Source organism: Hylaeus anthracinus, unplaced genomic scaffold (assembly GCF_026225885.1).
Source record: "Hylaeus anthracinus isolate JK02 unplaced genomic scaffold, UHH_iyHylAnth1.0_haploid 27377, whole genome shotgun sequence".
Lineage (NCBI taxonomy): Eukaryota > Metazoa > Arthropoda > Insecta > Hymenoptera > Colletidae > Hylaeus > Hylaeus anthracinus.
This window is the reverse complement of record NW_026535182.1, coordinates 1-15,539: the sequence shown is the minus strand read 5'-3', so window position 1 is coordinate 15,539 and position 15,539 is coordinate 1. Positions and strand designations below refer to the sequence as shown.

General features: G+C 47.8%; 1 protein-coding gene across 1 annotated transcript; it reads right to left on the bottom strand.

The window, feature by feature from the left end:
• Window positions 1-6: 6 nt before the first annotated feature.
• LOC128893371 (thyroid transcription factor 1-like) lies at window positions 7-12,825 on the bottom strand. The gene is made up of 2 exons (XM_054154285.1): window positions 12,589-12,825; window positions 7-2,478 (listed from the first exon to the last, which is right to left on the bottom strand). The coding sequence occupies exons 1-2, from the start codon at window positions 12,613-12,615 to the stop codon at window positions 2,137-2,139; spliced, it is 369 nt and encodes a 122-aa protein (XP_054010260.1). The 5' UTR covers window positions 12,616-12,825; the 3' UTR covers window positions 7-2,136.
• Window positions 12,826-15,539: the final 2,714 nt, after the last annotated feature.

The following is a 15,539-nucleotide window of genomic DNA, read 5'->3' as shown; positions in this document are numbered from 1 at the left end:
CAAAATTCTAGAAGTCAAGATCCTGGAATCAGGAGCCTAGAAGTCAAGACTCTACAAGTGAAAGTTCAAGGAGTCAAGATCCTAGTATTTAGTATCCTAGAATTCAAGATCCTAGAAGTCAGTATCCTACGAGATCCTTAGCTTCTCTGATTTCTGTCTCCCGTTTCTCGAATTGAATCACGTACGGTCCATGTTAGCCCCCGATGGACGTAAACGCCAACAGGTTCCCCGGTTCGCCTAAAATTCAAATCCCAGAGGGTGATAGTCCTCGACGGAACGCATTGTTGCAGCGGCTCGCAACACTGTCGCTCAGTATCGGGTGACGCTTTTGGTGAAACCGAGTCACGCGATCGAACACGCCGGTGTACGGTTTCTCGCAATTGAAATCGGCGCGTTTCGAGTGGCGCGGACAGATTATTCGCGCGCCTTGCAATCCGCTTTGACGTTTCGTTGCACCTCCATCCACGCCAGTTCCCAGCATAGAGAATCTGTGTACGCGTAGCGAGCTCTGTCGCTCCATTTTGTTACCGATTAGCTCGCGGAGAGGTGCCCTTAATTCTTCGAGGAGGACGCAAGCTGAGATCTTGTAGATCCTAGGAACGATCTTTGATAGATCTCTGGAAGAAAGATACCTGAGCTTGGCCAGAGAATATCTTAGGATCAAGAGAGATCCTAGAATGATGTTTGATACGTTAATAAAGGTAGGATATCTCAGCTTGATCTGAAGATATTTTGGGGTCAAGAAAGATCCTAGAATCCTAGAATAATAACCTTTCTTTTGATTTTTAGATAGAGGCTCTACCTTGCTCTGAAAATATCTTGAGATCCAAAGAGATCCTAGGATCTATGTTTGATAGGTATTTGAAGGCAGGATATCTGAGTTTGACCCGAGGATATCTCGGAATCGACTCGGTCGCTTCCTGAAGAATTAAGAACTCCGATCTCCTCGCTCTCGAGTCGTGCAGCCTCCGAGTCTAGCTTATCCTATCGAGAATCGTCCCTTGCATTCGCGCTCAAGGTTCGCAAACTCGCGATCGATCGCCGCCACGCGAACCAGCAAGAGTCACGACGAATCAGGGAGTCCGGACGACTCCTGGCTGGCGTCGGAAACGAAGCGTCGCGAACGACGTACTATACAGTAATGTCTCCGTAACTCCACAAATCTGTCTACGATAAATGCACGGAAACGAGCCCCACCGCTGTGGGGTATACCTCTTGGAAGATCGTAGACTACGATCGCCGAGCAGTGTAACACGATCGGATACTTTCGTAGACATGCTCTGCATTTTCGCTACGTCCTCTTCTTTGTTCGCTGTCCTTCCCTACGTTCGAAGCTCGTCGGCAAACATCGGAGAGTACACGAACTCTGCGATAACTGCACTAGGTCAGTCCCGAGCTTGTGCAGTTACGGAGACTTTACTATAAGCGATGGATTGTTCGTTTCGTTGCAAACGAGTCTTACACGCCGTATACAAAGGTTTCGTTCACCTTTCAAGGTGACGATATCTCCGATCGCGAGATTCGAATCGCCCCTAGCAAGAATCGAAGCCCGAAGAAAGCTCGAGGCACCTCTCGCGGTGTATTAATAAATCCTCGGGTGGCATCGAACACCTAAAAGTCGCATCCCTTCTCGAAGGGACCGGCTCGAACGATATAAGTACTTTACACAGAGGCGATCGCGTTCGACCGATGCCCGAAGCGATTCGAATCCACGCGAGAGACACGCGCGCTGTAATCACTGTCCTCGAGTAACCGTCCCGCGGTCTAACGCGCACCAAGTCCGCGCAGGGCCCTCGAGACTCTAACGGACGTTCCTATCGCCTTCTAGCGATTCCTCGTTCTCCTCTCGAGGATAATTCCTCTCCTCGAGGTTCTGCGCCCCCTCTATGGGAGGGGGGTACAATTCACACCGTAATCGTCCACTACAGTTCGTCGCCGAGGAGGGACGGTCTCCAGCGGTGCGGACGTCGAGCACACACCCGCGTTCCTCCGTCGAAAGGACAGTGGGCTCCGTTACTCCTCCGTTGCTCCTAGCGGAGTCCGTTCGCGGTACTCTTTCTAGGGGCTGTCCTCTATGGGGTACCAGGCAGCTGGACCAGCGACGGAGGGGTTCGCCCCCACCGTCGATGGCATGTACTACCAGGCCCGACCTTGGAACGGCAGGTACGCGCCGCACTGCGGCTGCTGTTGCTGCTGCATGCTCTGCTGCGCCCCTGTCCTCGTGTACGAGCAATGCTGGAGGCTCTGGCTGGACGTCATCACGTGGCTCACGCCGACCACGGAGTGATGGGACACCGAGGAGGCGGCGTGATGGGACCCGTGAGGGCTCGACGCCGCCGTCATGTGCGGGGCAGGACTCGCCAACGCCGCGCTAGGACCTCCGCGGCTACCTTCGTTCCCGCCACCGCCGCCGCTTCCGCAAGGCTTGCCGTCCTTCACCAGCACCGGCACCGCCACTCGACGCGGCGAACTCGCGCTCTGAAACAAAAACGGGCCAGTGGTCAGTCGGGGACGCTTGGTTTCAGGGGTGGATTATTAGAGACGCGATGCTGTGTTCGAGGTTTGAAAGATTTTTGCAAGAGCTGTGATTTGGGATGGGTTGGTTAGGGATGGAAATTGGAGTGTACTCTCCTAGTTTCGGAAATAAATGGTCTCGTTTCCTTCTTTGGAGAAACGTTCAAAAGGGTCAATTCCTGTTTAGACAACTGCCTCGCATCACCAATCGAAGCGACTGTATTTAAAATGCAAAGGAATAGTTTCGGCTACCGATAACGAAGATAACCCAAGCTCGTGCACTCCTTCTTTCCCGACACCGGTAGCCCGCCACAAGATCAAAAAGAAAGTTACTCCCACTTTACCCCTGAACAAGTATACCTCGCAACGAAAAACCCGTCGTATCGTTAGAGCCGGCACTCGAAACCCGCGTCTCTGACGTCTGTAAAGGTTGCGTCACCGCAAGCAAGTTTTCCAATTCCTCCCGGGACGGGAACTTTCGCTGAAGGCTGACATCATCGTCTCCTCGGTGGCCTAGTCTACCCGGTTCGAGTATGTAAACCCAGGACCCGTGCGCGTGTTGTACCGGGTCGGTCTGGAAGACGCGGGACGACCCGGTGGTTCGCCAGGCGGGCTTCTGTGTTCCGAGCAAACACGCGGCCCTGGCATGCAACGGGTACTTAACCCGCGCGATACCTCGCGATCAGGCGCACCAGTCCTGGCCTCTCTAACTGACGGGGACTCTCATTACGAATAAACAGTACCAGCTACCGTGGACCAGGTCCCTCTGTCGGTCGCGTCAACACGGACCGTCGTTCCCTTCCTCGGCCAGCTCCGTCTCTCTTTCTTCTAGGGACTCGTCCGCGTAGAGACCCCACGGCATGCCAAACAGAAGCCGAAGCAAGCGGACGGAGTACCTGCCGGGACGACCACTCAGCTGTATCAACATTCGGTACACGACATTCCTCTTCGATCGCCGCGCCAGCGACGCTTTAATAATATAATCGCGCTTCGAAATAACGCCTCGACGTGAAACTAGCCCGATGCTGCTCGCTTTCTCGTCTGCTTTGCAAAAAAGAATCGGACACCCATCTTCATCAGTCGCGTAGGACGCGTTTTGGTATTTTTTCAACATCGTAACGTTGGCGGTAGGCTCGTAAAGAAATTCGTTGCGAAATCCTTCGACTCGAGGAAATTTTATTCGCGGTTGTTGGTCTTGAAGACGCTTTTTCGGACGAATGCAGAAATATTTGTCGCGATACTAAATCGAATGACGCGTGAAACGATTCTGTATAAGAACTGGTCGCGGTAGCTTCGGTATGCAGTCAGTGCCGTAAATATAAGAAAATGTAAGAAATATATGTAGTACGTATAAGAAACTGTAAATAAAGCAAGTTTGACGTTTCCCAATGAATTGTTCATTATAAAAATTTCTTACAATAGAGTTCTTATAATAAAAACAGATGGTGTGAATATCTACGTAACTGACTATAAGCACACCGATGCACTGACTCGTCTCGAAAAAACTGTCGGCAACAATTTTCTCTTCCAAGGAAAGAGTATATATCTACGTATAATCTGTTCCTCTCGCGTCCCCCGGCGTAGGGGAAAGCTCTGCGTAAATATGTTTCCCGAGAATCCAATCGCGGCAACATTGAGCCTCATTATGCGTCGGTGGTCGCCGCTCAATATACACGGTGCTACTCCGTTCCTAAGCACGGCCATTTTCGCCGGAAATCGCTTAACGCGCGTTTCAAGTGGCTAAAGTGGCGTGACGCGTGACGCGCGCGCCGACCGTCATGCGTTTAGCGTAATCGTCACTTTGTCAGCGTGAAGTGCACGGCATGCCTGCACTTATGTTCGCGGTCGCGGTCTGCACCCGGTAAGTTCGTGTCGGCCACTCGAATCGAATCGCCGCTGCACTCCTACCCCCGCGACTCTGGTCGCTTTCCTTCGCGGTTCGGTATAAGGATTCGGTATAATTCTACGTTTTTTCAGAGGTAGATTTTCGCGCGAAGGCGAGATGGAATGGAGGGTTCGTATGGGGTACTAGGTCTCGGAGGAACCGTGGATGTTGTAGGGCGACGGCGGTAGTAGCAGCTTGAGGTTAGTTGCATCTAGGCAATCTCTATAAAGATGGACTTTCGAATCAAATCGTAGATCTGAGCTTCTATCGTGTACTCTTAATAATTAGTAACGAATTCCGGCTTTTATCTTCCCTCGAAAAAATTGAAGACCCCAGAGAGAGAGAGAGAGAGAGAGAGAGAGAGAGAGAGAGAGAGAGAGAGAGAGAGAGAGAGAGGCCAAAGACTCCCTCTCCAGCTGACTCGAGTTTAAAGGCGTCGTTGGCGAAGAGCATTTATTTCCTTTAATATATCGCGGCTAGGGAAACGAGGCCAGAGAGATATTCGCGAAATAAATTGTACTTGAAGCGTCTCCGTGGTGGTCGCGGCGCTCGTAGAAGCGTGCTGCAAGCGCATCGGGTATCCAAATGCGCCGCGCGACTTCCGCGCGAATGCATCATCTCCCGTGGAAAAACACTCGTCGTAGTCGCGCTCGGAATTGATGTAATTAACTAAAAGCTGGGCGGCGGAGTTGCCGCCCCCCCCCCCACCCCCACCCCCTTCCGGTTTCCCGTCGTCCGCGTCTCTTTCTTTACAGAAGCCTCGGCCGAACAAAGAACGCCGCGAAGAGATATTAAAAGATTTCTGCCGGGACCTCTCGTTTCCGCGACGGATGGAATTCAATGGGCACCCGTAAACGAGGAAGTGCTTTTCCTTTTTCGTTTTCTTTTTTTTCTGCTTCTTCTTCTTTTTTTTTTTTTTAAATCTAATAACCGATGTTCTGCCGCGAGTATAATTACATTAGACGGTCTCTCGATAGCCGTCAAACAGCGCTCGCGAAGGGAAAAAAACCGGGCCACGGGGGATTTCCCTCGCGCTATTTTACTTTTAATTCGCGCTCGTCGGAATCAATCCGGACTTTTCCGCGCGGATGCGTTTTCCCGTTCGTTGGATTCTTTTAACGATTCGTACCGCCCTCGGGCCGCTGCCAGACGATAATTTCACACACGGATTTAGGTTAAGCTCGCGCGACCTCGCGCGAACCGTCATGGCGGCACGTCGGTTTCCCGTTTGCTGCTACTTTCTCGTTTAATAAGGGAGAAACTTGGGCTGTCGAGGTGCAAAGGAACGCGGAGAAATGTTCCGGTGTCGTGCTCGGGGAATTTCTGTCTGGGGAAACTCGTCGCTGAACCTTGTCTCAAAGACATTTCGATCGAGTGCAGGAATATTTCTCGCGATACGGAATTCTATGACGCACGAAACAAGTACCCTACAGTCTACACAATATTCGTTCCCCCTTACACGAAGCCCTTGCAACTATTTAACACGTTCATCGCCACGTTACTCGTACACGAAGAACTAAACAAATTCATTCTGAAAGCGAAGTGTCACCGAGTATGAAGTTAAATGAAACTTGCTCGAGTCCCAATGAAATTACAAAAATACCAGAATAAATGTTTGATTACGTAGTTTACGATAGTCCGTGAATATAATTTAATCGCAGCAGAAATTATCGAGAGTATCGATCCGGCGGTCAACGTGTTAATAATATGTCCGAAGGGTACCGGCGACTTTCTTTCTCTTTTCACCTGTACTACAATCCTCCTGCTCTATCTATCTCTATCTCTATCCCCCATGGTGATTATCGCCTGTCCCAACGAAAGGCCAAGATGTCGCCATCGTCGTGTCCGATCTCGATTCGCGACTCGAGGCTCGAATCGTCGACAGATCGACGTCCCGCGTCTCACGTGGGGAGAGAGGGAGAGGTTAATCGATATCAATACTAGTATTGGTAACCCCGATTCGCGTCCAGGTGTTGTGCATGACTGTACTCACGGCAAGATGGCGACCGGTCCTCGAGCACCCGTTTCCGCGCTCCCCTGCAGGATACCTCCACCCCCCCCCTCACCCTGCCACTTTCTCTCTCTCTCTCTCTCTCTCCTCCCTTCTCTCTCCCTAAAACTCCGGTCTCTCGCTCTTTCTCTCTCTCTCTCTCTCTCTCTCTCTCTCTCTCTCTCTCTCTCTCTGCTTCTCGCACCGGGCTCTCGCTCTCCCCGCCTTTCGTCTTTCCCTCCGTCCTTTTCCCGTGTTCGCTCGCTCGCGCCGCCACTTGAAATTTTTTTTACCGCCGCGAGGGGAGGAAATGGAATAAAACGAAAGAAAGAGGAGGAGGTGGGGGAGGGGAGGGGAGGGGAGGGGGGAGAGAGAGAGGAAAAAAGAGAGAAAAAATCCCGAGCTCTCCGGCTGCCAACCCGTCGTCTACGTCGACGTCGGGCGTCGAGGTTGCCCCGTCGCTCCCGATGCTGAGAGACGATTAATTCTAACGGGTCGATCGCCGTCGACGGAATCTAGGGAAATCTGGAGGATTCTTTCCGGTTCGGTTGGGACGTCCGCGGGACGTCCGCGAGAACTCCCTCTGGTCTCTGTGGATTCAAAACGAAGTCGAGAAGTCGTTCCGGGATCGATTTGGACGCGAAAGAACGTCGAGCGGGACTCGGCGAAGGAACACCCGCGATAAAAACCAACGTCAAGTCGCGCACGATATAGAGGCGCGAAGGGTTAAACCAGTTCACCGAATCCTAAATAAAGTATCCCGGGATCCAGAGACGGGTAGAATACTAGGCTTCGAACAGATCCGAAGACAGCCGATACGAGACAAACGTATCGGCAAACTTGAAATTTATTCGACGCCCAGGGTTTCGCCCGTCTCTCCCTGAGGATCCCTGAGAATCACCCCTCCCCTCTGAATAACATAACACCACCGAAATCTCATCTCTACCTTCCGGAATCACCCATAGCGCCCAAAGATTCGCCCGTAAGAAAGACGAGCACTTTCTCCAGCTATCCAAAAAAACGTCCGAATTCTCTATTCGAACGACCTGTCCGTTCCCCTATTGTGCGCGCCGCGTAACGATGCAGTAACAACTGCCACGCCCGTTGTATATACCTCGAAATGCTACTCTGTTTCGCTTTGGTGCGTGCACGCGAGCCCGGCCACGCAATTACACGTACCGTCGAGCAGATCGAGATAATGGAACGGGGAGACTCCTGCGCGAACCGAATCGGGGAGGAACGGTAAACAAGCCACGGAATTGAAATCGAGAACCAGGGACAAGCGAAGTGAAGGAAGGAAGGAGAAGGGAGAGGGCCAGGGCCGAGAGTGAATGGAGGAGTCCGCCCGTGGGCCTACGAAAAACTAACGAGTAAATTATGGGGCGGCTGCTCGTCCTGGCGTGGACGAATCGGAGGGGCAGGACGGTTTACAGATCGGGACGACGGATAACTTTCAGCACCATTAATGTTCTATGGGTGTTTACGAGCCGCCGCTTGGCGGCGACAATGTCGAGGGGATGGGATTGATCTCGACCGATCTGGACGTGTTTTAGAGGCCTTGCTTGTGTGTCGAGGATTCGTAACGCGACACGAATTGGGAATGGTTAATTAAGCGTGTGTCTATGGAAACGGGGGGGGGAAGGGGATCGAAAGAACGATCGTTCTTTGGGGGATTTGGGATAGCGATGTTGATTTTTTAAGGCCAAGTACTTGGCCATGGGTACTTTGTACTTTGCGTTAGGAGCTGTGGGAGCTTCCAGATGCGAGAGAATCTTCTTGATTATAGGTCCGAGCCAGTTCCGATAATAGAGCTGCGCTATCTTGTGTGAGTCCTACGCTGTGGACCTCCATCCTCCATGGTTCAAGTAATATTGGTTTGTCCAGAAAGTAAGCAGTACAGGTCTGAATATATCAGACTAGTTGAAAATAAATATGTACACCCTTTGAAATAAACTCTGTAATGTATCACATAATTCGATAAAAATGTGTATCAAAATTTGAATGTGTCTTTGAATTTTTCTGAAAAATTTGCCAAACACCAACTTTTCGGACAACCCAATGGAAGCTATAGTACCATCGCAATACCGGATGGTGTTTAACGCAAGGCCTCTAACGTAGTAGGCTACAACTCCGTGGAATCCGGGTTCGAATCCCGTCGAGAAGGTGGTTCGCTTCTGTCACTCGTACCACTATGAGAATACCAACCATAGACTGACAACAAGTACAGGAGCCTAACTTTTAATCCCTATCACCATTCCCATTCCCAATAAACCATTCCCAAAGCAGCTTAATTGATCTCACGTATAACGGCATCAGATTCGCCTCCATTTCGAGCGGAAGGTAGCGCAACGCATGACTTTGTATCAGTCGCCTGGAAAAAGTGGGTTCGAGCGTGTTTACATCGAATTTCGATGACACGGCCGAAAAAAATGCGCCACGAGGATCCGCTTATGCCCCGGAATCTCTAGCGTCGAGTGCCGGCGCGTATTTTACAAAAATTGCCGAACGAAAAGTGAAAAAATCTAGGCGAAACAGCGATAAGATTAGATCGAAGACTGGTAGGTTAACAGACCACCGACTAAACGAACCGAGGCCTCGATCGACGACTGAAGCTTCCACAAACAAGAATATCAGTGGACATTGGTCCAAGACCCGCAGACGTACCGTTAAGGGAACCTACATTGCAATACGTAAATGCAAATTGACCTCCTACGAGGACAGCATACATTAAGACACGCGGACGTACAGTGGCCAGTGGAAGACGGCATGTTAATCAAAGTAAACCTACCACCTAACCCATAAAATCCATTAAGTGACGGTGCACAGTAGGCCAGGACACGGAGGTCAATAGAATTCTAGCTCGACCAGACGTGTTCGCAAACTCAAGTTTAAAAAATATATCGACGCACGGTCAGCTCCATTAACCCTTTGGACTGCCCGGACGATATTTACTCGAAATTCCAAGAGGCGTACGGGTGTGAATTTAAAAAAAAAAAAAAAACAAAAATATCAGCTTACAGAGAACGACGAAACGAAACTTTTTTATACTTACAATTTATTTATAGAACGCATAGTTTCGAAAGTAAAAATCGAGGAATCACAAGTTCGTTGGAGAAATTGAATTTCAAGAAAAAAAAAGGTCCTATGACTTTTCAATTTTTATTTTCGAAACTAAGCGTCCTGCGAACAGATTGTACATATCAAAAAGTTTCGTTTAGCCTTTCTCTATAAGCTGATACTATTTAAAAATTAATTTAACGGATATAAACATCTCTCTGAGCCCGTTTCTCGAGAGCGATATACGCGTACGCCTTTCACAGTCAAAGGGTTGCTATTCCTATCCTATCCTATCCTATCCTACCCTATCCTATCCTCCATGCTTGTTGAAGAAGTTTGTCTAAATTAAATAATTGGTTTGACGTTCTCAAATAAGTTTTCTCATTCTGTACCTATAGGTAAGTACCTATAAGTAAGTACACGCGCAAGGTTCGTTCGTGTCCATATTTACGATGAATCCTTTATTTCGAAACGTCAGACCTAGCATTTCGTTTAGGCAAGTTTCTCCGATTGACGCAGAGTACACAATGTATAATATATACCGTACGGCGTGCGATTGGTGGATTAATAGACCAGGAATAGATCCAGAGCCACAGCAAAAGAGCGAAAAAGTTTCTCTAACCACGAATCGAACGATTTGCCCGCTAATGCATGCCGAGACATCCGTGATCCCGCATGCTCGCGGCAGTAATGCACTCGGTGGACTGGGAATCAGCGTGTATCGGGACGATCGGTGGCCTCTGACGTCTCTTTTGAATGTTATTCTTCCAGAACGAGAGGGAGCTGGCTGAAGGAGCGATTCGTATTCGCCAGTGCGTGCGACGAGATCGAGACAGGGCACGTTTCGAACTCGCAATTACGATATCTCCCGGGGAATCTCTGCCGTGTCATTATTAGAATCGATAAAACGTGAAAAAAAAAAGTAAAAGTAAAAGAAAGAGGGAGAGAGAGGAGGGAGGAGATCCCTCGATGGATCTCTATCTGCAGCTTCGTTGCAACCCGCATGGGTTACGAGAATTTCAGCGAACGTAGTTTTGCTAGATTTAAGAGTTTCTTTGCTTTCAATTTAGATGTAGTAAATAGGAGCACTGTTAACACGTTGATCGCCACCGTCACGTATCAGTGGGTGACGGTTATTTTCACCGAAGAATGATGAAAATTAGTTTTGAATGTTGAGTGTCAAGATTGAGTGTCAAGATTGAGTGTCAAGAACGAAAGAAATTTGAATGAAATACTTGAATCACAGTGACAAAAATAAATATCACGATAAACGTTTGATTATGTAGCTTCCAGTAGTTTGTAAATAAAATTGAATCGTAGAAATTTTGAGGAGTATTAGCGTGGCAGTCGACGTGTTAAAGGACTACGAAACTTACTTTTAAGTTTCAACTTTTCTTTGGATTTTAACTCTTTCGAACCTGCAGTTTACGATTTAAAAATTACTGACTTACTCGTGCGCATGTTTCTTATTATTACCACGGTAATTTTAGTCCGAGTCAACTCTACAATTCGAATTATAAATTCGAGTTACAAAATTGAAAACGATTCAGGTCCGAGAGGGTAAAATATCATTTTCGAATCGCTACCGAGAGAACCTCTTTAATTTCCCTTTTGAAACTCTAACTGTGACGGTCCATACGATATTACGCGTAGGTAAACACTCGAAAGCGGACATTTTATTCCTTTTGTTCACCAGTTGTCGCCGGTGCGCTAACGAATCGCAGCGTAAACAAATTCTCTTACTCGCCGGAGGATAAAGGATTAAAAAGCGGGAAAATAGGGGAAAAAGGTTGGTCGCGATAATGGGAAACCAGGGAACAACGGGGAGGAGCGATATACGGCTCGTATTCCTCATTTGCCGCGACAACAACAAAGTTGAAAACTTTCGAGTGTTTTCGCTTTTGTAAGAAGCTACAGAAACGTTCTATCCGAGTGGCAAATTGGTGCGATACTTTTTAGGGATAGCAGTAATCCTATTCCTTTTGCGACACTCTCAGAAATTAATTATCGAAGCTAGTCCTCCAGAGCGGCGCATTACTTTTCCAGTGCTTCTAAATACTTTCGATAAAACATCGACAAAATCCATCTATCTATCGATACTTTCGATAAAAGTTTCAACGAAACTCAACTTTTATGCATGCCCTCTACATCTGTTCAAGAAGTTTGTCTAAATCGAATAACAGGCTCGACGTTTTCAAATAAATGTTTCGCTATGAATATATACACGGATAAACCTTACGCTTGTAGTATGTACGCGACGAAAAATTTACTTGCTAACATCGAACCTATCGTTTTAATTTAATACAAATTCCTTCACTAAATACAGAGGGTGAGACTATCGTCTACTGCCTAAATCCACGCGTCTTCACCCTATCGAACGGTGGCCACTAACAAGTGGCCATAGTCGTCCCCGAATTCTTTACTTCCGTCCTCCTTTATTTGGCCCTCCTCCGCGTCAATTAAACGTGGAATTCGTAGCTGCGTGGATCGTCGCAGCAACCGGAGCGATTATGGCGCGGGCCGCGCGGTAATTACCTGTTTCAACGGAGACGATTTCGTCGTTCCGCGGAACGTTATCCCTGAAAAATTTTGGATGGAATAACGGAATGAATGCAGAATCGCTTCGAGCCGGTCGAGTGGTCCACTCGAAACGAAATACGATGTGGATGCGAGGATTCGTGCGTCAACCTCCCCTCGAACCCCGGCGGGGGGAAACGGAAGAGGAGGGTGGAGTGGGGGGGGAGGGGGTGGGAGGGCATTTTTCATTTAAAAGCATTTCATTTCGAAACGCTCGATATTTTGTCGTCGCTCGCGTGTGTCTCGCCGTTTCGAAATCCCTCGCGAAAATCCGATCTATCGGCCGACGCGTATTATTGTCGCGCCAGAGACGGAATTTAATTCGATTCTGATAGTTCTTCTTTTTCTTTCTTTTTTTTTTTTTTGTTGTTGTTGTTGTTGTTGTTGCTTTACGAATTCCGACGGTATCGGCAACGATTGGTCTACGTTCACGGAGTGTAATTTGTTGCGCGAACGGTGCCGAACGCGGTATCGAATGCAGGAAGGGTTCTGTCGTTGGAATTTTAGTGAATCGGGAAAGATCGTTTATTTCGTGGTGGTTCGGTTTTCTTGGACGAGTAGATACCTGGTTCTGAGCGTTCTGTTCCGCCATCGCCTTCTCCTTGGCTTGCCTCTTGCACTTGTATCGATGATTTTGAAACCATATTTTCACCTGCAACGCAAAGAATTACTCGCATGTAGACGATCGTTCGCAAGGGACTTGTTTGTATAACGAATTAATTTATTGATCGAAGGGAGAATTGATACTGGTCGCGACGCGAGAGATCGCCATGGGTTGCGATCGTTCGTGGGCAAATCTCTTCAGGCCTCTACGGTACGTTTCGACTGTTCTTTTCAGTCTTCTTCGAGTGAGTATGTACTACACGCAAGGTTTCTGATGAGATTACAGAGCTCGTAATAAAATTGTAATAAAATGAAATTAATAGAGCAAGATACAGTCGATTCCATAAAACGATTCGTACCTTCTGTGTCTATTGAAGAAGTTTGACTTAATTAAATCATAGTTTCGATATTACCAAATGAATTCTTCACCGTGAATCTTTTTATCATGTATATGCTTAAATCATCGACGTATTTATACAAACATACACTTGGAAACATCAAACCTGTCATTTAATTTAAAAAAAAATTTCTTCGACAGACATAACCCTTTATGTCTTATGTGCGAATATTTATGGGACTGACTGGTACATGTAAAAGTATAAACATGGAGATCCTTCGACCCTTTGCGGTCCAGATTGTCTGATTTCAGTTCCGTCGAGTCTCGCTCGGCATAGGGTAGCATGGAATCGATATAATATTCTCAAGTCCCAAACACTTAATTGCCTTCTAAAATTCGTAACTTCATAACCGTGAATCCTTAGATACTTTCTCGTTTACGACGGTGTTCCCAAGCGACATTTGGATCGAAAACGGTCGCGGTCCATCCCGTGGAAAATAAAGGCGACGCGTTTTCGTGCGCGAACTGTCGTCAGGTAGCAACTCAAATATTTTTACAAGAGGGGCGAGCGCGAGCCTTTTGTCGCGCGTGTACGTTTTAAGCAACCTGGAACTGTCCACGGACCCCTAAACCCATAATCCGCAGTTATTATAAGTCTGTTATTCCTTCGAGAGGGATTCCTCCCTCCTCGGGCCTCCTTCTCAGCCCCGACACCCTCCGGACTCCGATTTTTTAACGAAACGAATTCACGAATTACGAATTTTTACGGGATCGCTGTTCTCTCGTGAAATTAAAACTGAATCGGGCGAGAACACCGTGGCAGCAAGGTTGTCCGAGTTACAAAGACGTAATTCAGGAAGATTGACGATATCGCTAAGCGGTCGTTAAACGTTTCAGGAAAGAGATTCTTTAGAAAACATACTCGGGAGTTAAGAGGATTTCCTCGTCGGAGAAAACTCGCGAGTGCGCGAAAACACTTTGTACTGTTTCTCCATGTGAAAACTCGGTTCGCTTTAAACGCGTCCGGGGGCTCTGAACTTTTTCACAAAATTCAGCATTCCGACGGAGACCGTTGAGTCTTTCCTCTGGCTGGGGAACAAAGTTCAGTTCTTTAAATAAAAGGAATATCGCAGCGCTGCGCGGTTCCGCTTCGCGATTACACAAGGAACAATCCGAACGGCTGCGTCGACGGAGTTTTAGAAGGAAGCGCTTGCGAGAAATTAATTGCGAGAAATTGATGGACTTTGAAAGCTAGACCTAGAGGTATGCGTCGGGAGCCTGCACGACGAAGGAAGATCCGAGACACGAGAGGATTCGTGGAAGGGGATCGATGAAGAACGATAGAATCGATTAACTCCGTAGAAAAAAAAAAAAAAAAATTGAGAAATGCGATCTATAGAAAGAAAATTGAAAGAAATTATTTACTTTTCTAATGGCCAGCAAAAATGTTGTCGTTTAATAGTATTAGGTCTGGATTAGGTCTGTATTATTCTGTATTATTCTGTATTATTCTGTATTATTCAGGAAAGTTATCATAGATACGAAAAGTTATACCAAGTGTCTCGACACTTAAATTTGAGGTTTTGTCGAAAAGTGGAATTAATCGGTTCGCGCAGTGAAGAGATCAGTGAATGTAAACGCAGCCATGTTTGGTGTATCGGACCAAGGAAGACGATACCAAATAAGACAAACACGAGAACGCGGTAGCTTAGAATGTAAAATGCAAACGCTAACAAATCCTGTACGAGAAAATCCTTGATACTTCAGGAAGCGACCAAAGCAACCAAAACACGATCTTCTAGCGAATATACGAGATCTAAACATCTTCTGTTTCTGCTTGGCAATTTTCAAAAGCGAAACACGAAGTCACCCGAGCGAATATACCAAGTTCCGTCGGAGGAGCAGCGATGCATGGGCCTACGAGCACCGCCTCGGAACCGCTTTTACGGCAATTGAACGCGATTAGGGATGCCGGGCCCGCGCGCAGGGATCGAGATCGGCATCTGCTTATGACAGGAGCGCGTTATAATCCTCATTGTGCATTATGCGCCGCTCGCAGGGGCGCGAGAACTCGCTCTGATCGCGCCATTGTCGCCTGTCGACGAAAACAATAGAGCCTGCGTCGACGCCTGATTTAATCCTTCGCGCGACGATGGCCAGGATATATCTACCGATGGTGTCAAAGGTCGCGGTGGTTAGAAGGCTGGAGATACGCTTGGTCCGTGGACCGATACAGGATAGAAGATCCAAAGGAATCTATAAGAGAGTTTCGATACAAAGGCGAAGAGTAGAAGATGGAACGGAATGTAGGAGAGTTTCGAGACAGAGGTAGAAAGACCGATTGTAGAAAGGTGGTTGGTTGAGGATGAAGTGTCCAGGTTGAGGTCACAGTGTGGATAATTAGGAGATGGCTTGATCAGTTAGCTAAGACAGTGGACTACTACTTGACCGAGTATAGCTAGCCACTTCAATCTAGAAGACCTCGTCTACTAATTTCATACATCAAAATCCCCTGACTGTTCCCTCAAGTGAAATAAACAGTACATACACCGGACTTCCATAGAGAAAGTCTCTGG